This window comes from Ranitomeya imitator, chromosome 3, assembly GCF_032444005.1.
Source record: "Ranitomeya imitator isolate aRanImi1 chromosome 3, aRanImi1.pri, whole genome shotgun sequence".
Taxonomy (NCBI): Eukaryota; Metazoa; Chordata; class Amphibia; order Anura; family Dendrobatidae; genus Ranitomeya; species Ranitomeya imitator.
Window position 1 is genome coordinate 8,867,561 of NC_091284.1, and position 25,243 is coordinate 8,892,803.

General features: G+C 59.2%; 2 protein-coding genes across 2 annotated transcripts in view; one reads left to right on the plus strand and one right to left on the minus strand.

Moving 5' to 3' along the window:
* GDAP2 (ganglioside induced differentiation associated protein 2) overlaps positions 1-19,085 on the minus strand; it is a 42,518-nt gene extending 23,433 nt beyond the window's left edge. The window contains exons 1-6 of the mRNA XM_069760449.1: positions 18,988-19,085; positions 11,568-11,787; positions 11,208-11,347; positions 4,448-4,601; positions 2,284-2,372; positions 2,051-2,127 (exon numbers count right to left, since the gene is read on the minus strand). Coding sequence (XP_069616550.1) covers positions 2,051-2,127; positions 2,284-2,372; positions 4,448-4,601; positions 11,208-11,347; positions 11,568-11,743 — 636 coding nt within the window. The 5' untranslated portion in view covers positions 11,744-11,787; positions 18,988-19,085. The remainder of the gene's footprint in view (positions 1-2,050; positions 2,128-2,283; positions 2,373-4,447; positions 4,602-11,207; positions 11,348-11,567; positions 11,788-18,987) is intronic.
* A 68-nt stretch (positions 19,086-19,153) lies between these two features.
* The window catches only part of WDR3 (WD repeat domain 3), a 59,841-nt gene continuing 53,751 nt past the window's right edge, over positions 19,154-25,243 (plus strand). Inside the window, exons 1-6 of the mRNA XM_069760451.1 lie at positions 19,154-19,237; positions 22,257-22,429; positions 22,506-22,715; positions 23,539-23,657; positions 24,444-24,522; positions 24,875-24,970. Of these exons, the coding sequence (XP_069616552.1) occupies positions 22,259-22,429; positions 22,506-22,715; positions 23,539-23,657; positions 24,444-24,522; positions 24,875-24,970 (675 nt within the window). The 5' untranslated portion in view covers positions 19,154-19,237; positions 22,257-22,258. The remainder of the gene's footprint in view (positions 19,238-22,256; positions 22,430-22,505; positions 22,716-23,538; positions 23,658-24,443; positions 24,523-24,874; positions 24,971-25,243) is intronic.

The window sequence follows — 25,243 nt, forward strand, 5'->3', positions numbered from 1 at the left end:
GGGGGCCACAGTCACCACCGAGCATCGCACCTGTGTACACAGCACCGTGCAGGAGGCGGAGGCCACAGTCACCACCGAGCATGGCACCTGTGTACACAGCACCGTGCAGGAGGCGGAGGCCACAGTCACCACCGAGCATCGCGCCTGTGTACACAGCACCGTGCAGGAGGCGGGGGCCACAGTCACCACCGAGCATCGCGCCTGTGTACACAGCACCGTGTAGGAGGTGGGGGCCACAGTCACCACCGAGCATCGCACCTGTGTACACAGCACCGTGCAGGAGGCGGGGGCCACAGTCACCACCGAGCATCGCGCCTGTGTACACAGCACCGTGCAGGAGGCGGGGGCCACAGTCACCACCGAGCATCGCACCTGTGTACACAGCACCGTGCAGGAGGCGGGGGCCACAGTCACCACCGAGCATCGCGCCTGTGTACACAGCACCGTGTAGGAGGCGGGGGCCACAGACAGCACCGTGCAGGAGGCGGGGGCCACAGTCACCACCGAGCATCGCACCTGTGTACACAGCACCGTGCAGGAGGCGGGGGCCACAGTCACCACCTAGCATCGCACCTGTGTACACAGCACCGTGCAGGAGGTGGGGGCCACAGTCACCACCGAGCATCGCACCTGTGTACACAGCACCGTGCAGGAGGCGGAGACCGCAGTCACCACCGAGCATCGCGCCTGTGTACACAGCACCGTGAAGGAGGTGGGGGCCGTAGTCACCGGTGGGGGCCGTAGTCACCACCGAGCATCGCGCCTGTGTACACAGCACCGCGCAGGAGGCGGAGGCCACAGCCACCACCGAGCATCGCGCCTGTGTACACAGCACCGTGCAGGAGGCGGGGGCCGCAGTCACCACCGAGCATCGCGCCTGTGTACACAGCACCGTGCAGGAGGCGGGGGCCACAGTCACCACGGCACTTGTGTACACAGCACCGTGCAGGAGGCGGGGGCCACAGTCACCACGGCACCTGTGTACACAGCACCGTGAAGGAGGCGGAGGCCACAGTCACCACCAAGCACTGCGCCTGTGTACACAGCACCGTGCAGGAGGCGAGGGCCGCAGTCAGAAGCCTCAGTCATGGAGGGGTTAAAAAATAATCTCATCAATTAACAAAATGTACAACGATGGTAAGCGGATACTGATGATGGAGGTGACGGGCAGTCACCAGATACTGATGATGGAGGAGACGGACGGTCACCAGATACTGATGATGGAGGTGACGGGCGGTCACCAGATACTGATGATGGAGGAGACGGGCGGTCACCAGATACTGATGATGGAGGAGACGGGCGGTCACCAGATACTGATTATGGAGGAGACGGGCGGTCACCAGATACTGATGATGGAGGGGACGGGCGGTCACCAGATACTGATGATGGAGGGGACGGGTGGTCACCAGATACTGATGATGGAGGTGACGGGCAGTGACCAGATACTGATGATGGAGGTGACGGGCAGTGACCAGATACTGATGATGGAGGTGACGGGCGGTCTCCAGATACTGATGATGGAGGTGACGGGCGGTCACCAGATACTGATGATGGAGGTGACGGGCGGTCACCAGATACTGATGATGGAGGAGACGGGCGGTCACCAGATACTGATGATGGAGGAGACGGGCGGTCACCAGATACTGATGATGGAGGAGACGGGCGGTCACCAGATACTGATGATGGAGGAGACGGGCGGTCACCAGATACTGATGATGGAGGAGACGGGCGGTCACCAGATACTGATGATGGAGGAGACGGGCGGTCACCAGATACTGATGATGGAGGAGACGGACGGTCACCAGATACTGATGATGGAGGAGACGGACGGTCACCAGATACTGATGATGGAGGAGACGGGCGGTCACCAGATACTGATGATGGAGGAGACGGACGGTCACCAGATACTGATGGGATTTACATTTCTCTTTACTCCAGTCACTATTAACCCTTCCATATCTGCAGCATATCCCCCACACATCGCAGGACGCTCACAGAGGACGGAGCTGCCATTGTATCGGGGGCAGCAGATTAGGGTCAGATCTTGTACCTCCTCCTGCTCCGTCACCGCAAACACCACTTTATCCAACGCGGAACCGTGAGACTCCAAAAAGCGGCGCACCGTGCCTGAGGGAGAAGGAACAGGAGGCTCAGACACACGTACCACACAGAACCTGGATATCAGGAGGGAAAGAGGCACGAGCAACGTTCTGCAGCCCCACACCGCAGGCAGGGCGCAGCCCCACACCGCAGGCAGGGCGCAGAGCTCTGCAGCAGACTTACGTAAGGCGATGTGTGTGGCGTCTTCCAGCGGGTAGCATCTCTTATGAGTGCTGATAACAGCCAACCCCACAGAGGACACGGCCTGCTCCCTGCAGAGAAACAAGAGGATGAAGACCTGGGCTAGAGCGCCCCCTGCTGGGGACAGGAGCTCAGCACAATCACAGGGGAGAAAAGAGAAAAAGAAACAACAGAGGAGGGACAGATAAACAGTCACAGAGCAGAAGTGCAAGTGCAGCTCCGGAGGATAAACATATGGTCTACAGTGGGGAAAATGAGTGTTTCCTCCACTGCTTACAGTCTGTAATTGTTATCGTAGTGAGAACAGGGGAAGGCAGCGAGCGCAAGGGAAGGCAGCGAGGGCAGGGGAAGGCAGCGAGCGCAAGGGAAGGCAGCGAGCGCAAGGGAAGGCAGCGAGCGCAGAGGAAGGCAGCGAGGGCAGGGGAAGGCAGCGAGCGCAAGGGAAGGCAGCGAGCGCAAGGGAAGGCAGCGAGGGCAGGGGAAGGCAGCGAGCGCAAGGGAAGGCAGCGAGCGCAGAGGAAGGCAGCGAGCGCAAGGGAAGGCAGCGAGCGCAGGGGAAGGCAGCGAGCGCAAGGGAAGGCAGCGAGCGCAAGGGAAGGCAGCGAGCGCAAGGGAAGGCAGCGAGCGCAGAGGAAGGCAGCGAGCGCAGGGGAAGGCAGCGAGCGCAAGGGAAGGCAGCGAGGGCAGGGGAAGGCAGCGAGCGCAAGGGAAGGCAGCGAGCGCAAGGGAAGGCAGCGAGCGCAAAGGAAGGCAGCGAGCGCAGGGGAAGGCAGCGAGCGCAGGGGGAAGGCAGCGAGGGCAGGGGAAGGCAGCGAGCACAGGAGAAGGCAGCGAGCGCAGGGGAAGGCAGCGAGGGCAGAGGAAGGCAGCGAGGGCAGAGGAAGGCAGCGAGGACAGGGGAAGGCAGCGAGCGCAGGGGAAGGCAGCGAGCGCAGGGGAAGGCAGCGAGCGCAGGGGAAGGCAGCGAGCGCAGGGGAAGGCAGCGAGCGCAGGGGAAGGCAGCGAGCGCAGGGGAAGGCAGCGAGCGCAGGGGAAGGCAGCGAGCGCAGGGGAAGGCAGCGAGCGCAGGGGAAGGCAGCGAGTGCAAGGGAAGGCAGCGAGGGCAGGGGAAGGCAGCGAGCGCAAGGGAAGGCAGCGAGCGCAAGGGAAGGCAGCGAGCGTAAAGGAAGGCAGCGAGCGCAGGGGAAGGCAGCGAGCGCAGGGGGAAGGCAGCGAGGGCAGGGGAAGGCAGCGAGCACAGGAGAAGGCGTCGAGCGCAGGGGAAGGCAGCGAGGGCAGAGGAAGGCAGCGAGGGCAGAGGAAGGCAGCGAGGACAGGGGAAGGCAGCGAGCGCAGGGGAAGGCAGCGAGCGCAGGGGAAGGCAGCGAGCGCAGGGGAAGGCAGCGAGCGTAGGGGAAGGCAGCGAGCGCAGGGGAAGGCAGCGAGCGCAGGGGAAGGCAGCGAGCGCAGGGGAAGGCAGCGAGCGCAGGGGAAGGCAGCGAGCGCAGGGGAAGGCAGCGAGCGCAGGGGAAGGCAGCGAGCGCAGGGGAAGGCAGCGAGCGCAGGGGAAGGCAGCGAGCGCAGGGGAAGGCAGCGAGCGCAGGGGAAGGCAGCGAGCGCAGGGGAAGGCAGCGAGGGCAGAGGAAGGCAGCGAGGGCAGGGGAAGGCAGCGAGCGCAGGGGAAGGCAGCGAGCGCAGGGGAAGGCAGCGAGCGCAGGGGAGGGCAGCGAGCGCAGGGGAAGGCAGCGAGGGCAGGGGAAGGCAGCGAGCGCAAGGGAAGGCAACGAGGGCAAGGGAAGGCAGCGAGGGCAGGGGAAGGCAGCGAGCGCAGGGGAAGGCAGCGAGCGCAGGGGAAGGCAGTGAGCGCAGGGGAAGGCAGCGAGCGCAGGCGAAGGCAGCGAGGGCAGGGGAGGGCAGCGAGCGCAGGGGAAGGCAGCGAGCGCAAGGGAAGGCAACGAGGGCAGGGGAAGGCAGCGAGCGCAAGGGAAGGCAGCGAGGGCAGGGGAGGTATCTCTGGGCACAATATGTTCTCTGCCGCCTGCTCTTCCCTGCAGATGGCCCATACACCAGCAGTGTTCCTGCGGACAGTGCTCCTGACTGATAGTAGTGATGAGTGAGCCCCACTTTCCCGGAAGCCCCCATATTCAGTAATCATGGACGTCATTACCTGGCGAGCTGGAGGACGTTGCGGTAGCAGCTGTACAGGGAGCTCTCGGCTGCCGTGCGGTACTTGCTCTTGTACTTAGGACCGACGGTGTGGATGATGTAGCGGGCGGCCAGGTTAAACCCCTTGGTAAGCTTAGCCTCTCCTGTCCTGCAGCCTGCCAGGAAACATGGGAACAAGTGCTCAGTGAGAGACTGCTGAGACGAAAAGTGACCAAGTGGTAAAAAGGATCAGGGAGGTGCAAGAGAGCGGGCCGGGGCCGGTGATCGGGAAAGTGAGAGCGGGCCGGGGCCGGTGATCGGGAAAGTCAGAGCGGGCCGGGGCCGGTGATCGGGAAAGTCAGAGCGGGCCGGGGACGGTGATCGGGAAAGTCAGAGCGGGCCGGGGACGGTGATCGGGAAAGTGAGAGCGGGCCGGGGACGGTGATCGGGAAAGTCAGAGCGGGCCGGGGGACGGTGATCGGGAAAGTGAGAGCGGGCCGGGGACGGTGATCGGGAAAGTGAGAGCGGGCCGGGGACGGTGATCGGGAAAGTGAGAGCGGGCCGGGGCCGGTGATCGGGAAAGTGAGAGCGGGCCGGTGATCGGGAAATTGAGAGCGGGCCGGGGACGGTGACCGGGAAAGTGAGAGCGGGCCGGGGATCGGGAAAGTGAGAGCGGGCCGGGGACAGTGATCGGGAATGTGAGAGTGGGCCGGTGAACGGGAAAGTGAGGGAAAGGGGGCTGAGGAAGGCAAGACAGCGGGAAGAGAGGACAGTGCTCATGGAGGTGCGAGAGGGGGCATTCTCTGGATCAGAGCAGGGACTATGCACAGCTAAGACCTCTGATCTCCAGACTTTATTTCAGGAACCACAGTACGTTATAGGGACACGTGAGGTCCTGGTGGAAGATGCAGTCACTAGAGAATTACATTAAACACTGGATTGCTCTCAGGGGCTTTAGGTCGAATTTGATACCAGCAAAGAGAACCAGATCTCAGGAGCCGCTTGGTAAATGGGAGCGAGAACTAAGAGCGTTCTACTAGAGTAACGAATACACTCTTAGGAGAGGAAAAAATAAATTTAAGATCATCTCTGAGAATGTGACACAAGCTACAGAAGGGTTAAAGCTCAAAACAGAAGGATTTTGTGAAGAGAAGAACTTCTGAAACCTAATATTGGGCAGGTCCAGGGAACAATCAGGGACCGTAAGCCGTTCATTAGAGACGCGGGTGACTAAGGAGACGAGGTCGTATTCCTTCTTACAGGAGACAAACCGTACAAGAGACCACCGGCATCTTCTCCTCGGATCAGTTCTCAGAGTGGGGCAGATTCTGGAGGAGGTGGAGGCACGTCTGTACAGAGGAAGGACACAGACCTAGGTGGGGTGGCCGGATCGCAGAAATTATCGGGAGAATTCAAGCCGTTTGATGGATGCAGATTCTCAGCCCCTTTTGGTGGTCCCCGGCCCTTCACCAGCTTCATCCTCCTCACTGGGAGGTCCTCCCAACTTAGAGGTAAACTGTTCCAATGATGAAAATAGGATTATCAACCTTATATCCCCATCATCGGGCGAGGAGGGGTTTGTCCAGGGGGTTTCCATTTGTTCCCACTAACAGAATGAATGTGAAAGGGTCAAAGGTATCAATCTCTCGTCACGTAAACTTAAGTGGAAGAGATTCTTTAAAACACCTGATGTGGCCGAGTGTGCCTCAGTGGGACCCCGAGGAAGACCTCCGGACAGTCACAGTACTGGCTGATCTCCTGGCTTAAGGGCACAGACCACTGAGTGGGGTCCATTACGTATCCTAGACCTGCGAGTAAGCAGACGTCTCCAGGCACAGAAACTACAAGCATTGAGATTTTTACCAAAGACGAGAAGAAGAAGATTGGTATGGGGAGGAATAACTATCACTCCAACTTGTCCCCAGAGTAGAGGAGAACACTTGATGACCTGGCCACTAACAAAAAAATTATTAAAGCTTCAGACAAGGCCGGGAATTTAGTGGATATACCATGTGGCCTTCAAGAAAATGTGTCTTGACAAGACAGTACGACTTATGGAATTTGGAGAAAAGACCCCACTAGGGAATCTGACCCGCATCTGACGAGGCTGAAGAACTAACATCTGAGATGATCTCCAGGAACGAAGAGGACTGTACGCATGAGAGGTTTCCGACCTTTTATCCACTTCTGAAGATGCACAAGGGGCTTAACCCACTCAAGGGTCGTCCCATTGTGTCAGGGATCAGCTCGATCTCTCAGATCCGCAGTATTCCTGTAGATTAGGTCCTTTGTGGTTGCTCTGCCCTCATACATCTGATCTGCGGCTAAGGTTGGCCGACCTCACTATGGGGGCCGGTATACAGCGGCCATCGATAGAGGTTGCAGCACTCTACAGCACCATCAACATGTGGCTGGTGTCCAGGCTGTGGATTATTAAATCCCCGGAGACACTTCACTTCTCACACCCATCTTATCATGAGATTATTAGACTTCATATTGAGGCACAATTATTTTACTTTTGATGGCAAGTTCTGCCCCCAGCTCAGGGGCACTGCAACGGGCAGCCTCGATGCTCCTATATATGTGAATCCCACCAAGGACAACATCTGCCAGGAGTTTGTATGTTCTCCCCGAGTTTGCGTGGGTTTCCTCCGGGTTCTCCGGTTTCCACCCACATTCCAAAGACATACTGATAGGGATTCTAGACTGTGAGCCCCATCGGGAATAAGGGATGGACACAATGAATCCTTCACGTATCATGTGTGAGATCACAACTACTTAAGACCCAAAAACAGAGGAGGTAGACTCTGTTCTGAAGATTATAGGCACCCTCCATGATGGGGATGAGCGGCCACTGGGCCATCCTGAGGGCAGATCCACACTTGGTTGATCTAATACCCCCATCTCCATCAATTACTTTCATAGGGGGAGATGGATCAGGGATCGATTGGTCCTCAGGGAGTATACCTGCCCTACGAAATCACCCACGTGGTTGGAGAACAGGACTGTGGGGACATTCAGGTACCGATCCAGGCAGCGCACTGCCTCCCCTTTGGGTGGGGTCATATACCTGGGTAAGGCTACGTTCACATTAGCGTTGCGTCGGGCGCAGCCGCGGCGATGAATGCGTCCCTATATTTAACATGGGGACGCATGGACATGCGTTGTCTTGCGTTTTGTGACGCATGCGGCATTTTTGGCACAAGCGTCAGGGCGCAGAGGACGCAGCAAGCTGCATTTTTTTTGCGTCCAAAAGCAAGCCAAAAATGGACGCATGCGTCACAAAATCATGCGTTTTGCATGCGTTGTGTCGCCGACGCAACACACAACACAAATGTGAACGTAGCCTAAGTGTTCCTGTTCTCTAGACTACGTGGGGAAAACAAAGCGCGACTTTAGGAGAAGGAAGGGAGACCACATTGGAGATATCATTAACGTGAGGGATACCCCCATCTCGAGACATGCAAGGGAATAACATGGGGGAACCTTGATTGCTTCACATTCAATATGATTGAGGCGATTCCACCTCCTGGAATCGGAGGATCCTCCAGGTGACCCAGTGGATCTACAGGCTCTACAGTATCCAACCGCTTGGCTGGGTATTGGCAATAATTACATAAGCCGCCAGTGAAGGACATACTGTTTATGTGGAAGCCTCGTACTCCCCTGTTTTGTCCCCGAGTTACAGACCAATAACATATGCGTTTATTTGAATGTGTGATGGCCTAATATTTCCTGACCCCGATTATAGGAGTGATCTGAGGACTGGGCGATTTGTTTAACATGAATCAGCCATTAATTGGGGTAACCCCTCATTACAGTGCTGACAAATGTCCAATTATTGTAGTGGCGCTTGTCGCCGTAAGATAATTTTTGTTCTTCTAGAGCGCTATTCCCTTTGTGGTGCTTGCGCGGCGTCCTTGTGATGAGAGACGTATACTAATTGCATATGATGTAGCCGCAATCTCCCTGACACTATCTTCACATAGATACATAAGGTGGCTCAGTGGTTAGCACTATACGGTGGCTCAGTGGTTAGCACGGTATGGTGGCTCAGTGGTTAGCACTGTATGGTGGCTCAGTGGTTAGCACTGTACGGTGGCTCAGTGGTTAGCACAGCAGTCTTGCAGCGCTGGGGCCCTGGGTTCAAATCCCACCAAGAACAATATCTGCCGGGAGTTTGTATGTTCTCCCCTGTTTGCGTGGGTTTCCTTCGGTTTCCCCCCCACACTCCAAAGACTGATAGGGAATCCAGATTGTGAGTAGTGATGAGCGAGCGCTCGTTGCTCGGGGGTCTCTGAGTATTAGTAACTGCTCGGAGATTTAGTTTTCCCTCGCCGCAGCTGAATGATTTACATCTGTTAGCCAGCCGGAGTATATGTGGGGATTCCCTAGGAACCAGGCAACCGCCACATGTACTCAGGCTGGCTAGCAGCTGTAAATAATGCAGCAGCGGCAAGAAAACTAAATCTCTGAGCACGAACAAATACTTGGAGAAGACTGGAGCAACGAGCACTCGCACATCACTAATTGTGAGCCCCATCGGTGACAGCGATGATAATGTGTGCAAAAACCGTACAGCGCTGTGGAGAACGATGGCGCTATATAACTAAGTAAAATAAATAATCTAATCATCCTTGTGCTGAAATATGGTCGGAAGAAATTACTGTCCAACGGTTAGGGCTGAGATTCATAGGCCATCATAATAGGGTCTTATAGGGGGTGTCCAACCTCCGCTGACAGGTAGGGACAAGGTTAGGGGACAGCATAGGGTGATGCCCTGTCCTCTCATACTAACAGCCTTGTATTACTCTGGATAGAATATTTTTTCTTTGGGGATTTTTTTTTATTTTAACCCCTTACCGGCATTGGACGTACTATACCGTCCGATGCCGGCTCCCCTGCTTTGATGCAGGGCTCCGCGGTGAGCCCGCATCAAAGCCGGGACATGTCAGCTGTTTTGAACCTATTAACTAGTTAAATGCCGCTGTCAAACGCAGACAGCGGCATTTAACTACCGCTTCCGGCCGGGCGGCCGGAAATGACGTCATCGCCGACCCCCGTCACATGATCGGGGGTCGGCGATGCTTGTATATTGTAACCATAGAGGTCCTTGAGACCTCTATGGTTACTGATGACCGGTGGCTGTGAGCGCCACCCTGTGGTCGGCGCTCACAGCACACCTCCATTTCTGCTACATAGCAGCGATCAGCAGATCGCTGCTATGTAGCAGAGCCGATCGCGTTGTGCCTGCTTCTAGCCTCCTATGGAGGCTATTGAAGCATGGCAAAAGTTAAAAAAAAAAAGTTTAAAAAAATGTGAAAAAAATAAAAAAAAACATAAAAGTTTAAATCACCCCCCTTTCGCCCCAATCAAAATAAATCAATAAAAAAAATACCAAATCTACGCATATTTGGTATTGCCACGCTCAGAATCGCCCGATCTATCAATTAAAAAAAAGTATTAACCTGATCGCTAAACAGCGTAGCGGGAAAAAAATTCGAAACGCCAGAATTACGTTTTAATAACGGGCGATCAAAAGAACGTATCTGCACCGAAATGCTATCATTAAAAACGTCATCTCGGCACGCAAAAAATAAGCCCTCAACCGACCCCAGATCACGAAAAATGGAGACGCTACGAGTATCGGAAAATGGCGCAATTTTTTTTTTTTTTTTTTAGCCAAGTTTGGAATTTTTTTTCACCACTTAGATAAAAAATAACCTAGACATGTTAGGTGTCTATGAACTCGTAATGACCTGGAGAATCATAATGGCAGCTCAGTTTTAGCATTTAGTGAACCTAGCAAAAAAGCCAAACAAAAAACCAATGTGGGATTGCACTTTTTTTGCAATTTCACCGCACTTGGAATTTTTTTCCCGTTTTCTAGTACACGACATGCTAAAACCAATGATGTCATTCAAAAGTACAACTCGTCCCGCAAAAAATAAGCCCTCACATGGCCAAATTGACGGAAAAATAAAAAAGTTATGGCTCTGGGAAGGAGGGGAGCGAAAAACGAACACGGAAAAACGAAAAATCCCCTGGTCATGAAGGGGTTAAAGAGATATTAATAAACAGTGATTTTATGCGTATGGTCTTTCAACTTAATAGTGAGTGCATACACTACAATAAGGATATTGGGTGATTAGGATGGGGCTGAGGATGGCGAGTGGGAAGGTGAGTAAGCCGGGGACGCCAAGAGAGCGAGCGAAAGGGGGCTGAGGACGGCAAGACCATGGGAACCAAGGACAGTAATCACGGAGGTGCGAGAGAGGGGGCTGAGGATGGCAATCGACAGGGTGAGAGCAAGCAGGGGATGCCAGGAGTGCGAGGGGGCCCAAGGATGGCGATTTAGAGGGTGAGAGTAGGCCAGGGACGCCAAGAGAGCGAGCAAAAGGGGGCTGAGGAAGGGAAGACAGTGGGAACGTGATCCCGGAGGTGCGAGAGAGGGGGCCCGAGGATGGCGATCGAGAGGGTGAGAGCAAGCAGGGGATGCCGAGAGTGCCGGAGGACGGCGATCGGGGAAGTGAAAGGAAGCAGAGGACGACAAGAAAGTGGGAACCAAGGACAGTGATCACGGAGGTGCGAGAGAGGGGGCTGAGGATGGCGATCGGGAAGGCAAGAGGACAAGTATAGTGGTTAGTTGAGAGCACAGGAACAAGAAGTACTAAGAAGTGACGTTAATGGAGACCCATGATATGGAGGCTAATGACTGCGAGCACTCCGCCATCTGTAGGATACACAGCCCGCGAGGGATTATCGAGGAGGGGGTTTCGCACCTTTCAGCTTCTGCATCTCCTCCTGCAGCTCTGGCCCGGCGTAGCGGTAAATACTGTCTGACACTGGGTTCTTGTCAGTAAGGGTCTCGTTGCTGGTGTTGACCACCGCGGTGCAGTTCAGTAACGCCACATCCCCTGTCCTGGTGACACACAAGAACTTGTGAAACATCGGTGCAGAGATCATACATGGAACATGCGGACCATCCATGAGAAAGCGGAGAGGACCAAATGTCAAATTACCACCCAGCCTACCAATATGCCATCATTTAGTATCATGGAAGCCCCTAAACGCGCCCCTAGGTGGGCAGGAACTTGTGCTGCGGTGCAGATACCTGACTGGCACGCACGGCGCTCACTCACCACAGTATCACCTTCCGATTAATGTCCTCTCTGCATGGGAATGGGGAGCAGATGGCATGGCACTCGATGTCCTCCGACCACAAGGATGAATCGGGAACGGTCCCCACAGGTGAAGCCGCCCAACAGGGTAACGACTCTGCATCCACGAAACACGAGCGGGCACCCAGAGGATCCATGGGGCAGAAGAGGGAAGACCCCACATCCAGCCAGAACGCTATACCTATAGAAGGATCAGTGTGAGGGACTGCATGATATGGGGGTCATTATTGAGGAGACATGTACAGAAGCTTGCAAAAGTATTCACCCCCTGGCATTTTTCGTGTTTTGCTTCCTCAACCTGGAATGTCACTGGTTTTTTTGGAGGGTAAAGAAAAGGCTTTTTTCTGCCCACTCTTCCATAAAGGCCACCTCTATGGAGCGTACGGCTTATTGTGTTTGTATGGACAGATCCAATTCTCTGCTTGGGCACTCTGCAGCTCCGTCAGGGTCACCTTTGGACTCTGTGCTGCCTCTCTGTTTAATACCCCCCATGCCCGGGCTGAGAGTTTTGGTGGGTTCCCTCTCTTGGCAGGTTTGTTGTGGTGCCATGTACTTTTCATTTGATGATAATGGATTTGATGGTGCTCTGGTGGATCATCAGAGACTGGGAGATTGACAAAGTTGTTGAGAAGCAAAATGACTTGTGTGGAGATCTCCTTGGTCTTCGTATAGATGTTTGGAGATCTCCTTGGTCTTCGTATAGATGTTTGGAGATCTCCTTGGTCTTCACGGTGGCGTTTGGTTAATGGAGTTGCAGCCTCTGTGGCCTTTCAGAGAAGGTAAAGTATAGAATACAGACCAAAAGTTTGGACACACCTTTTCATTTAAAGATTTTTCTGTATTTTCATGACTGTTAAAATTGTACATTCACACTGAAGGCATCAAAACTATGAATTAAAACATGTGGAATTATATACTTAACAAAAAAGTGTGAAACAACTGAAATTATGTCTTATATTCTAGGTTCTTCAAAGTAGCCACCTTTTGCTTTGATGATTGAGATGTTAGCACTTGTTGGCCCTTTTGCCTTCACTCTCGGTCCAGCTCACCCCAAACCATCTCGATTGGGTTCAGGTCTGGTGACTGTGGAGGCCAGGTCATCTGGAGTAGCACCCCATCACTCTCCTTCTTGGTCAAATAGCCCATGCACAGCCTGGAGGTGTTTGGGGTCATTGTCCTGTTGAAAAATAAATGATGGTCCAACTAAACGCAAACCGGATGGAATAGCATGCCGCTGCAAAATGCTGTGGTAGCCATGCTGGTTCAGTATGCCTTAAATTCTGAATAAATCCCCAACAGTGTCACCAGTAAAGCCCCCCACACCATCACACCTCCTCTTCCATGCTTCACGGTGGGAACCAGGCATGTAGAGTCCATCCATTCACCTTTTCTGCATCGTACAAAGACACGGTGGTTGAAACCAAAGATCTCAAATTTGGACTCATCAGACCAAAGCACAGATTTCCACTGGTCTAATGTCCATTCCTTGTGTTCTTTAGCCCAAACAAGTCTCTTCTGCTTGTTGCCTGTCCTTAGCAGTGGTTTCCTAGCAGCTATTTTACCATGAAGGCCTGCTGCACAAAGTCTCCTCTTAACAGTTGTTGTAGAGATGTGTCTGCTGCTAGAACTCTGTGTGGCATTGACCTGGTCTCTAATCTGAGCTGCTGTTAACCTGCGATTTCTGAGGCTGGTGACTCGGTAAACTTATCCTCAGAAGCAGAGGTGACTCTTGGTCTTCCTTTCCTGGGACGGTCCTCATATGAGCCAGTTTCTTTGTAGCGCTTGATGGTTTTTGCCACTGCACTTGGGGACACTTTCAAAGTTTTCCCAATTTTTCGGACTGACTGACCTTCATTTCTTAAAGTAATGATGGCCACTCGTTTTTCTTAGCTGCTTTTTTCTTGCCATAATACAAATTCTAACAGTCTATTCAGTAGGACTCTCAGCTGTGTATCCACCAGACTTCTGCTCAACAGAACTGATGGTCCCAACCCCATTTATAAGGCCAGAAATCCCACTTATTAAACCTGACAGGGCACACCCGTGAAGTGAAAACCATTCCCGGTGACTACCTCCTGAAGCCCATCAAGAGAATGCCAAGAGTGTGCAAAGCAGTCATCAAAGCAAAAGGTGGCTACTTTAAAGAACCTAGAATATAAGACATAATTTCAGTTGTTTCACACTTTTTTGTTAAGTATATAATTCCACATGTGATAATTCATAGTTTTGATGCCTTCAGTGTGAATGTACAATTTTCATAGTCATGAAAATACAGAAAATCTTTAAATGAGAAGGTGTGTCCAAACTTTTGGTCTGTACTGTATATACTGTCAGACACGTGACATTTGGATTGCACACAGGGGGACGTCCTGTCACTAAGCATGGGACTTATGAAGGGAATTACTTGCACCAGAAATTTTGAGGGGCCTCATAGTAAAAGGGGTGAATACATATGCAGATGCCAATTTTTAGTCATTTGATCCGGTAAATTTAATTTTTGCCTTTATTTTTCTCACTTCACCAACTCAGAGCATTTAGTGCTGACGGATCACACACAAATCAGACACAAAATATTTACACACGGGCTGTAATGTAACAAAATAGGTAAAAAGCCAAGGGGGATGAACACTACCCCGGGAGCCAAGACCCCGGAGAATTCCTGACGCTGGGGGGCGCTAGAACCTTATAAAAAGCAATGCTGAGGAATAAGACCCCTTAACTGCTGCCGTTAAAAGGCGTATTGGCGGTCGTTAATGGGTTAAAGAGGAAAAATTTCAGGAGCGATTCTTCAGCATGACGAAAAGCTGGGATTTCCCAGGGGTGTGTAGACTTTCTATGCATTGTATAGATCACACAAGGTCAGCATGGCGGGTGTATACACGGCACCGACATTACATCACCAAGGAGAAGAAGTGGGGAATGACGTCACTGATCTGCAAATGGTGGAAAATGGGGAAATTCTCACATCCGCCTGATGCTGCCGTCCGGGGTCGGAGCCTCGTGCACAAATCCTGGCACCGCCGGCCTCGGTCGCTGATGGTCGTCTGAGGACGGTTCTGCCGCTGAGTGCAGATGGCGGCGTGGACGGCCTCGCGTGTAGTGATAGTCGGGGTCTGGTGAGCAGCGCCATGCACAGGGAATCATCACACCGCTCCTTCCCCTAGGATTAGTGTGGGGGTCCGGTATCCGGAGCCCTCCACTCTCCATTACAGCTGTACTAACAGCTCGGTGCTACACTGATTGGGTGGTGGATCCAGCAGTTTCTCCACACGTCACCCCCCGGCCGCATCATGCTCATGTCACTGGGAGCGCCGGCGTGGCCTGAACCTGCTCCTGTGCCTGCAGCGTCTCCATGGGGCACATCGGGACATCACTGGTCAGTGATTACACAGGAGCTGCCGGCAGTGTCTCCAGTCTGGTCTCCATCGAGCACATCGGGACATCACTGGTCAGTGATTACACAGGAGCTGCCAGCAGCGTCTCCAGTCTTGTCTCCATGGAGCACATCACTGGTCGGTGATTACACAGGAGCTGCCGGCAGTGTTTCCAGTCTTGTCTCCATAGAGCACATTGTTAATATGACTGGTCGGTGATTACACAGGAGCTGCCGGCAGCGTCTCCAGTCTTGTCTCCATGGAGCACATCACTGGTCGGTGATTACACAGGAGCTGCCGGCAGTGTTTCCAGTCTTGTCTCCATAGAGCACATTGTTAATATGACTGGTCGGTGATTACACAGGAGCTGCCGGCAGCGTCTCCAGTCTTGTCTCCATGGAGCACATCGGAACATCACTGGTCGGTGATTACACAGGAGCTGCTGGCAGCGGATCCTGATTTGTACACTCTGCAGCAGAACCTTCTCGCTGGAATTTCTGCACGAGGCTCAGACCGGTGATCTCGTCCGGTGATCTCCACCATCCACCACTGGAGGACAGTAAATAACAGGGGTACAGAGTACGCGGGGTCTCCGGGTCAGTGCTCGGGGGGTACAGAGTACGCGGGGTCTCTGGGTCAGTGCTCGGGGGGTACACAGTACACGGGGTCTCCGGGTCAGTGCTCGGGGGGTACAGAGTACGCGGGGTCTCCGGGTCAGTGCTCGGGGGGTACAGAGTACGCGGGGTCTCCGGGTCAGTACTCGGGGGGTACAGAGTACGCGGGGTCTCCGGGTCAATGCTCGGGGGGTACAGAGTACGCGGGGTCTCCGGGTCAATGCTCGGGGGGTACAGAGTACGCGGGGTCTCCGGGTCAGTACTCGGGGGGTACAGAGTACGCGGGGTCTCCGGGTCAGCGCTCGGGGGGTACAGAGTACGCGGGGTCTCCAGGCCAGTGCTCGGAGGGTACACAGTACGCGGGGTCTCCGGGTCAGTACTCGGGGGGTACAGAGTACGCGGGGTCTCCGGGTCAGTGCTCGGGGGGTACAGAGTACGCGGGGTCTCCGGGTCAGCGCTCGGGGGGTACAGAGTACGCGGGGTCTCCGGGCCAGTGCTCGGAGGGTACACAGTACGCGGGGTCTCCGGGTCAGTACTCGGGGGGTACAGAGTACGCGGGGTCTCCGGGTCAGTGCTCGAGGGGTACAGAGTACGCGGGGTCTCCAGGTCAGTGCTCGGGAGGTACAGAGTACGCGGGGTCTCCAGGTCAGTGCTCGGGGGGTACAGAGTACGCGGGGTCTCCAGGTCAGTGCTCGGGGGGTACAGAGTACGCGGGGTCTCCAGGTCAGTGCTCGGGGGGTACAGAGTACGCGGGGTCTCCAGGTCAGTGCTCGGGGGGTACAGAGTACACGGGGTCTCCGCAGCACGCGGGGTCTCCGGGTCAGTACTCGGGGCCTCCGGGTCAGTGCTCGGGGGGTACACAGTACGCGGGGTCTCCGGGTCAGCGCTCGGGGGTACAGAGTACGCGGGGTCTCCGGGTCAGCGCTCGGGGGGTACAGAGTACACGGGGTCTCCGGGTCAATGCTCGGGGGGTACAGAGTACACGGGGTCTCCGCAGTACGCGGGGTCTCGGGGTCAGTGCCCGGGGGGTACACAGTGCGCGGGGTCTCCGGGTCAGTACTCGGGGGGTACACAGTACACGGGGTCTCCGGGTCAGTACTCGGAGGGACACAGTACGCGGGGTCTCTGGGTCAGTGCTCGGGGGGGTACACAGTACGCAGGGTCTCTGGGTCAGCACTCGGGGGGGGGGGGGGGTATGGGGTACAGAGTACACGGGCTCTCCGGGTCAGTACTCGGGGGTACGCGGGGTCTCCGGGTCAGTGCTCGGGGGGTACGCGGGGTCTCCGGGTCAGTGCTCGGGGGGTACGCGGGGTCTCCGGGTCAGTGCTCGGGGGGTACGCGGGGTCTCCGGGTCAGCGCTCAGGGGGTACACAGTACGCAGGGTCTCTGGGTCAGCACTCGGGGGGGGGGGGGGTATGGGGTACAGAGTACACGGGGTCTCCGGGTCAGTGGCTCGGGGGTACACAGTACACGGGGTCTCCGGGGTCAGTGCTCGGGGGGTACGCGGGGTCTCCAGGTCAGCGCTCAGGGGGTACGCGGGGTCTCCGGGTCAGTACTCGGGGGGTACGCGGGTCTCCAGGTCAGCGCTCAGGGGGTACGCGGGGTCTCCGGGTCAGCCCTCAGGGGGTACACAGTACGCAGGGTCTCTGGGTCAGCACTCGGGGGGGGGGGGGGTATGGGGTACAGAGTACACGGGGTCTCCGGGTCAGTGCTCGGGGGGGTACAGAGTACGCGGGGTCTCTGGGTCAGTGCTCGGGGGGTACAGAGTACGCGGGGTCTCTGGGTCAGTGCTCGGGGGGTACAGAGTACGCGGGGTCTCTGGGTCAGTGCTCGGGGGGGTACACAGTACGCAGGGTCTCTGGGTCAGCTCTCGGGGGGGGGGGGGTATGGGGTACAGAGTACACGGGCTCTCCGGGTCAGTACTCGGGGGTACGCGGGGTCTCCGGGTCAGTGCTCGGGGGGTACGCGGGGTCTCCGGGTCAGTGCTCGGGGGGTACGCGGGGTCTCCGGGTCAGTGCTCGGGGGGTACGCGGGGTCTCCGGGTCAGTGCTCGGGGGGTACGCGGGGTCTCCGGGTCAGTGCTCGGGGGGTACACAGTACGCAGGGTCTCTGGGTCAGCACTCGGGGGGGGTATGGGGTACAGAGTACACGGGGTCTCCGGGTCAGTGCTCGGGGGGTACACAGTACACGGGGTCTCCGGGTCAGTGCTCGGGGGGTACGCGGGGTCTCCAGGTCAGCGCTCAGGGGGTACGCGGGGTCTCCGGGTCAGTACTCGGGGGGTACGCGGGGTCTCCAGGTCAGCGCTCGGGGGTACGCGGGGTCTCCGGGTCAGCGCTCAGGGGGTACACAGTACGCAGGGTCTCTGGGTCAGCACTCGGGGGGGGGGGGGGGTATGGGGTACAGAGTACACGGGGTCTCCGGGTCAGTGCTCGGGGGGTACAGAGTACGCGGGGTCTCCGGGTCAGTGCTCGGGGGGTACAGAGTACGCGGGGTCTCCGGGTCAGTGCTCGGGGGGTACAGAGTACGCGGGGTCTGCGGGTCAGTGCTCGGGGGGGGGGGGGGTACGCGGGGTCTCCGGGTCAGTGCTCGGGGGGTACGCGGGGTCTGCGGGTCAGTGCTCGGGGGGGGGGGGGGTACGCGGGGTCTCCGGGTCAGTGCTCGGGGGGTACGCGGGGTCTCCGGGTCAGTGCTCGGGGGGTACGCGGGGTCTCCGGGTCAGTGCTCGGGGGTACGCGGGGTCTCCGGGTCAGTGCTCGGGGGGTACGCGGGGTCTCCGGGTCAGTGCTCGGGGGGTACGCGGGGTCTCCGGGTCAGTGCTCGGGGGTACGCGGGTCTCCAGGTCAGCGCTCAGGGGGTACGCGGGGTCTCCCGGGTCAGCGCTCAGGGGTACACAGTACGCGGGGGTCTCTGGGTCAGTACTCGGGGGTACAGAGTACGCGGGGTCTCCGGGTCAGTGCTCGGGGGGGGGGGGGGGTACGCGGGGTCTCCGGTCAGTGCTCGAGGGGTACAGAGTACGCGGGTCTCCGGGTCAGTGCTCGGGGGGTACACAGTACGCGGGGTCTCTGGGTCAGTACTCGGGGGGTACATGAGTACGCGGGTCTCCGGTCAGTGCTCGGGGGGTACAGAGTACGCGGTCAGTGCTCGGGGGGGGGGGGGGGGGTACGCGGGGTCTCCGGGTCAGTGCTCGGGGGATACGCGGGGTCTCCGGGTCAGTGCTCGGGGGGTACAGAGTACGCGGGGTCTCCGGGTCAGTGCTCGGGGGGGGGGGGGGGGTACGCGGGTCTCGGGTCAGTGCTCGGGGGATACGCGGGGTCTCCGGGTCAGTGCTCGGGGGATACGCGGGGTCTCCGGGTCAGTGCTCGGGGGGTACGCGGGGTCTCGGGCTCCGCTCACCTCCGGTTTCCTTTTCATGTCGCCGCTGTTGTCACCTGATCTGTAACCGGAAGTGCCTCGTGTGTGCAGGGGGCGGGGCCAGTGGGTCACACTTCGTGATGGGCGGGGCTTTATACGTAATGAACATTGCGGAGAAACCTGAACTGCTTCAGCGCATGCGCTTTAAGGAATGGCTACACTGAGCATGCGTCGTGAACACGTGCTTATCTGATTCCGGAGCACTACAGGAAAGATCGGGAGAGAGGAGCCGGTGAGGAGCGGAGACTCCGTGTCCCCCGATACCTGTTCTTATAGGACTCCTGATATCTGCGGTACACGCCCCTGTAAAGCGTGTGCGGGGTCTGCTCCTCGCCCACATTACACTTGTTACCCCATAGTTGTTTCCCCCTTAATTCCCCCCTGTGAGTGACCCTCCCCCACCGCTCGCCCCTTTCCAGGTGTGTCCTGGGCTCCCTCTGCCCCCCCCCTGCCCCGTCCTCGCCCCCCCGCACTGAACCTTCCCCCACCACATGCCCTGACCCTCCTATCGACCTCCCATGCAGTGACCCTTCCCCCTCCCCCTGCAGTGATCCTTCTCCTCCCCCTGCAGTGACCCTCCTCTCGCCCTCCCCCTCCTCTCGCCCTCCCCCTGCAGTGACCCTCCTCTCGCCCTCCCATGCAGTGACCCTCCTCTCGCCCTCCCCCTGCAGTGATCCTTCTCCTCCCCCTGCAGTGACCCTCCTCTCGCCCTCCAGTGACCCTTCCCCCCCCTGCAGTGACCCTTCCCCCCCTGCAGTGACCCTCCTCTCGCCCTCCCCCTCCTCTCGCCCTCCCCCTCCTCTCGCCCTCCCCCTGCAGTGACCCTCCTCTCGCCGTCCCCCTGCAGTGATCCTTCTCCTCCTCCTGCAGTGACCCTCCTCTCGCCCTCCCCTGCAGTGACCCTCCTCTCGCCCTCCCCATGCAGTGACCCTCCTCTCGCCCTCCCCCTGCAGTGATCCTTCTCCTCCCCCTGCAGTGACCCTCCTCTCGCCCTCCCGTGCAGTGACCCTTCCCCCCCCTGCAGTGACCCTTCCCCCCCTGCAGTGACCCTCCTCTCGCCCTCCCCCTCCTCTCGCCCTCCCCCTCCTCTCGCCCTCCCCCTGCAGTGACCCTCCTCTCGCCGTCCCCCTGCAGTGATCCTTCTCCTCCCCCTGCAGTGACCCTCCTCTCGCCCTCTCCCCTGCAGTGACCCTCCTCTCGCCCTCCCCCTGCAGTGACCCTCCTCTCGCCCTCCCCTGCAGTGACCCTCCTCTCGCCCTCCCCCTGCAGTGACCCTCCTCTCGCCCTCCCCCCTGCAGTGACCCTCCTCTCGCCCTCCCCCTGCAGTGACCCTCCTCTCGCCCTCCCCCTGCAGTGACCCTCCTCTCGCCCCCCCCTGCAGTGACCCTCCTCTCGCCCTCCCCCTGCAGTGACCCTCCTCTCGCCCTCCCCCCTGCAGTGACCCTCCTCTCGCCCCTCCCCCTGCAGTGACCCTCCTCTCGCCCTCCCCCCTGCAGTGACCCTCCTCTCGCCCTCCCCCATGCAGTGACCCTCCTCTCGCCCTCCCCCTGCAGTGATCCTTCTCCTCCCCCTGCAGTGACCCTCCTCTCGCCCTCCCCCTGCAGTGACCCTTCCCCCCCCTGCAGTGACCCTTCCCCCCTGCAGTGACCCTCCTCTCGCCCTCCCCCTCCTCTCGCCCTCCCCCTCCTCTCGCCCTCCCCCTGCAGTGACCCTCCTCTCGCCGTCCGCCTGCAGTGATCCTTCTCCTCCTCCTGCAGTGACCCTCCTCTCGCCCTCCCCCTGCAGTGACCCTCCTCTCGCCCCTCCCCATGCAGTGACCCTCCTCTCGCCCTCCCCCTGCAGTGATCCTTCTCCTCCCCCTGCAGTGACCCTCCTCTCGCCCTCCCCCTGCCCCTGCAGTGACCCTTCCCCCCCTGCAGTGACCCTTCCCCCCCTGCAGTGACCCTCCTCTCGCCCTCCCCCTCCTCTCGCCCTCCCCCTCCTCTCGCCCTCCCCCTGCAGTGACCCTCCTCTCGCCGTCCCCCCTGCAGTGATCCTTCTCCTCCCCCTGCAGTGACCCTCCTCTCGCCCTCCCCCTGCAGTGACCCTCCTCTCGCCCTCCCCCCTGCAGTGACCCTCCTCTCGCCCCCCCTGCAGTGACCCTCCTCTCGCCCTCCCCCTGCAGTGACCCTCCTCTCGCCCTCCCCCTGCAGTGACCCTCCTCTCGCCCTCCCCCTGCAGTGACCCTCCTCTCGCCCGTCCCCCTGCAGTGACCTCCTCTCTCCTCCCCCTGCAGTGACCCTCCTCTCGCCCTCCCCCTGCAGTGACCCTCCTCTCGCCCTCCCCCTGCAGTGACCCTCCTCTCGCCCTCCCCCTGCAGTGACCCTCCTCTCGCCCTCCCCCTGCAGTGACCCTCCTCTCGCCCTCCCCCTGCAGTGACCCTCCTCTCGCCCTCCCCCTGCAGTGACCCTCCTCTCGCCCTCCCCCCTGCAGTGACCCTCCTCTCGCCCTCCCCCTGCAGTGACCCTCCTCTCGCCCTCCCCCTGCAGTGACCCTCCTCTCGCCCTCCCCCTGCAGTGATCCTTCTCCTCCTCCTGCAGTGACCCTCCTCTCGCCCTCCCCCTGCAGTGACCCTCCTCTCGCCCTCCCCCTGCAGTGATCCTTCTCCTCCTCCTGCAGTGACCCTCCTCTCGCCCTCCCCCTGCAGTGACCCTCCTCTCGCCCTCCCCCTGCAGTGACCCTCCTCTCGCCCTCCCCCTGCAGTGACCCTCCTCTCGCCCTCCCCCTGCAGTGACCCTCCTCTCGCCCTCCCCCTGCAGTGATCCTTCTCCTCCCCCTCCTGCAGTGACCCTCCTCTCGCCCTCCCCCTGCAGTGATCCTTCTCCTCCTCCTGCAGTGACCCTCCTCTCGCCCTCCCCCTGCAGTGACCCTCCTCTCGCCCTCCCCCTGCAGTGACCCTCCTCTCGCCCTCCCCCTGCAGTGACCCTCCTCTCGCCCTCCCCCTGCAGTGACCCTCCTCTCGCCCTCCCCCTGCAGTGATCCTTCTCCTCCCCCTGCAGTGACCCTCCTCTCGCCCTCCCCATGCAGTGACTCTCCTCTCGCCCTCCCCCTGCAGTGACCCTCCTCTCGCCCTCCCCCTGCAGTGACCCTCCTCTCGCCCTCCCCCTGCAGTGACCCTCCTCTCGCCCTCCCCCTGCAGTGATCCTTCTCCTCCTCCTGCAGTGACCCTCCTCTCGCCCTCCCCCTGCAGTGACCCTTTTCTCTCCTTGCAGCCATGGGCCTGACCCGGCAGTACCTCCGCTACGCGGCCTCTGCTATTTTCGGGGTGGTTGCGGGTTTGAAGTGCAATGTGTGCTACGTCGCCCTGCGGGGTGAGAAGGGGCGATATGTGGCCGTCGGGGCCTGCGAACACGTCTTCATCTGGGACACCCGCAAGGGCGAGAAGGTAAGCAGCCGCCTTGTGCCCCATGTTACTCGGGCCCCTGCATTGTGGCCCCTGACGCCTGCGCTCTTCCCTGCAGGTCCTCATCCTACAAGGACAGAGGCAGGAGGTGACGCAGCTGCGCCCCTCCCCCGACGGCCTGGCCCTGGCGGTGGGCTACGAGGACGGCTCCATACGAATCTTCAGTCTGCTGAGCGGAGAGAGCGGCGTCACCTTCAACGGGCACAAAGCGGCCGTGACGGCCCTGACCTACGACCCGCTGGGGGGCCGCCTGGTGTCCGGCTCCAAGGTGCTGTATACTGGGGCGACTGTATACGGGGGGGGGGGGGTGTGTGTGACTGTATCTGAATACCGGGAGGGGGCGACTGTATACGGGGGGGGGGGGGGGGGGGGCGGTGACTGTATCTGTATACCGGGAGGGGGCGACTGTATACGGGGGTGGGGGGGGGGTGGGGGGTGTGTGACTGTATCTGAATACCGGGAGGGGGCGACTGTATACGGGGGTGGGGGGGGGTGGGGGGTGTGTGACTGTATCTGAATACCGGGAGGGGGCGACTGTATACGGGGGGGGGGGGGGGGCGGTGACTGTATCTGAATACCGGGAGGGGGCGACTGTATACAGGGGGGGGTGTGACTGTATCCGGGGAGGGGGGGGTTACTGTATTCCGGGGGGGTGACTGCATACGGGGGGGGAGTGACTGCATACCGGGGGATATTAGGATGCACGTACAAGGCCTGCATTGGTCAGTCATGCCCTGCGGCCCTGGTGGTCTGCTCTTTGGGGTCTCGGGTATTCGGCACATCCTAGCCTAGATGTGATTTACCAGATGTGTTCCGTCAATTCTCTGGTGGTCTTTATACATGATGACCCTGGGGGTCTGCACTTCTCCAGCAGTCGGCGCTCCGTTCTCCCAGTGCTCTGGATGTGACATTGTCCCAGGCTGATCTCCAGGGATGACAACAGCAAACCTTATTGGTGCTTGCGCCCCACCACGCTGTGTGATGACCTCCGCAGTGGGGGCTTTATCCCCTCAGGCCTGAGATCCCGGCTTCTGTGCCCTGGTGGGCTGGAGCCCTTGTAGTTCCTGACCGTCCTCCCTCCTTCCCTGCAGGACACGGACGTCATCGTCTGGGACGTCATCAATGAGTGCGGCTTGTACCGGCTGAAGGGGCACAAGGACGCGGTGACGCAGGCGCTGATCCTGAGCGACAGGAACCTCCTGGTCACCAGGTACTGGCCGATGCACGGCGCAAAGGGGCCCGGGAGGTGGGGGGGCGCCACCAAAGGCCCCGGGAGGTGGGGAGCGCCACTAAAGGGCCCGGGAGGTGGGGGGCGCCACCAAAAGGCCCGGGAGGTGGGGGGCGCCACCAAAAGGCCCGGGAGGTGGGGGGCGCCACCAAAAGGCCCGGGAGGTGGGGGGCGCGCCACCAAACAAAGGGCCCGGGAGGTGGGGGGGGCGCCACCAAAAGGCCCGGGAGGTGGGGGGCGCCACCAAAAGGCCCGGGAGGTGGGGGGCGCGCCACCAAACAAAGGGCCCGGGAGGTGGGGGGGCGCCACCAAAGGGCCTGTGAGGGAGGGGGGGGGGGCGGCACCAAAGGGCCCGGGAGGGGGGCAGCAAGTACATGGGGAGCGGCACATGAGTACACAGGGTGGCGCCAGTGTAGGAGGAGTCTGCACTCTGCGGCGGCTCTAACAGGTGCTGGACCCCCAAATAATGAAGCCAATGATGACCCCCCCATAATACCGAGAGCAGTTACTCCGCATGGTCCGGGATTGGGGTCTTCCCGTCACCCGTAGAGGAGGCCGAGGCAGCGTCATCACCGGATTATCGGGGACGTAGCAGAAATGTTCAGCCCAGAGGCCGCCCTGCCTGTAGACTGTACAGCGTGGGGGGAGGGACGTCCTTCATTCCAGGGGTTTCCCACCCCTCGACTCCAGGGGCATCCTGGGGTCACACACGTCCTGCGCGGCCTGACACCTGTGCAGCGTTAACCCCGCGCCCTCTTGTCCCCGCAGCGGTAAAGACACCCTGGTGAAGTGGTGGGACCTGGACACGCAGCACTGCTTCCGGACCATGGTGGGACATCGCACGGAGGTACGGGCCGTGAATAATGGGGGGCCATGCCTGCAGATCACAGGGGTGGTCCTGGGTATGTCATGTGACAGTCATGGCTCCCGCCGGGGGGTGGTAAATGGCGCATCTGTGGCTGAGTGTGAAGCGGGGCTGGACGGCGGGGTCGTGGTCGCAGGACCCTTCGTGCCACAAGACCCCTTTCTACTGTGTCCACAGTCGCCGTCCAGCCTGATGCAGATGCCACTGTGGTCTGTAGGGGGCGCCACATGGTAATATGCGCCCCTAGGTTCCAGGATGGCGGCTCTGGTCATGTGACCGCTCTCTAGGCCTCTGCATCATTCAGAGCGGTTACCTGATCTGTGTCCTCCCTCAGGTCTGGGGACTCGCCCTGCTGGAGGACGAGCGGCGGATACTGACGGGATCTGCGGACAGCGAGCTGCGTGCCTGGACCGTGTCGTACGTCAGGGAGGTATGTGCCCCGATCCCCGGCGTCGCCAGTCCCCCGCCCCGGCGTCGCCAGTCCCCCGCCCCGGCGTCGCCAGTCCCCCGCCCCGGCGTCGCCAGTCCCCCGCCCCGGCGTCGCCAGTCCCCCGCCCCGGCGTCGCCAGTCCCCCGCCCCGGCGTCGCCAGTCCCCCGCCCCGGCGTCGCCAGTCCCCCGCCCCGGCGTCGCCAGTCCCCCGCCCCGGCGTCGCCAGTCCCCCGCCCCGGCGTCGCCAGTCCCCCGCCCCGGCGTCGCCAGTC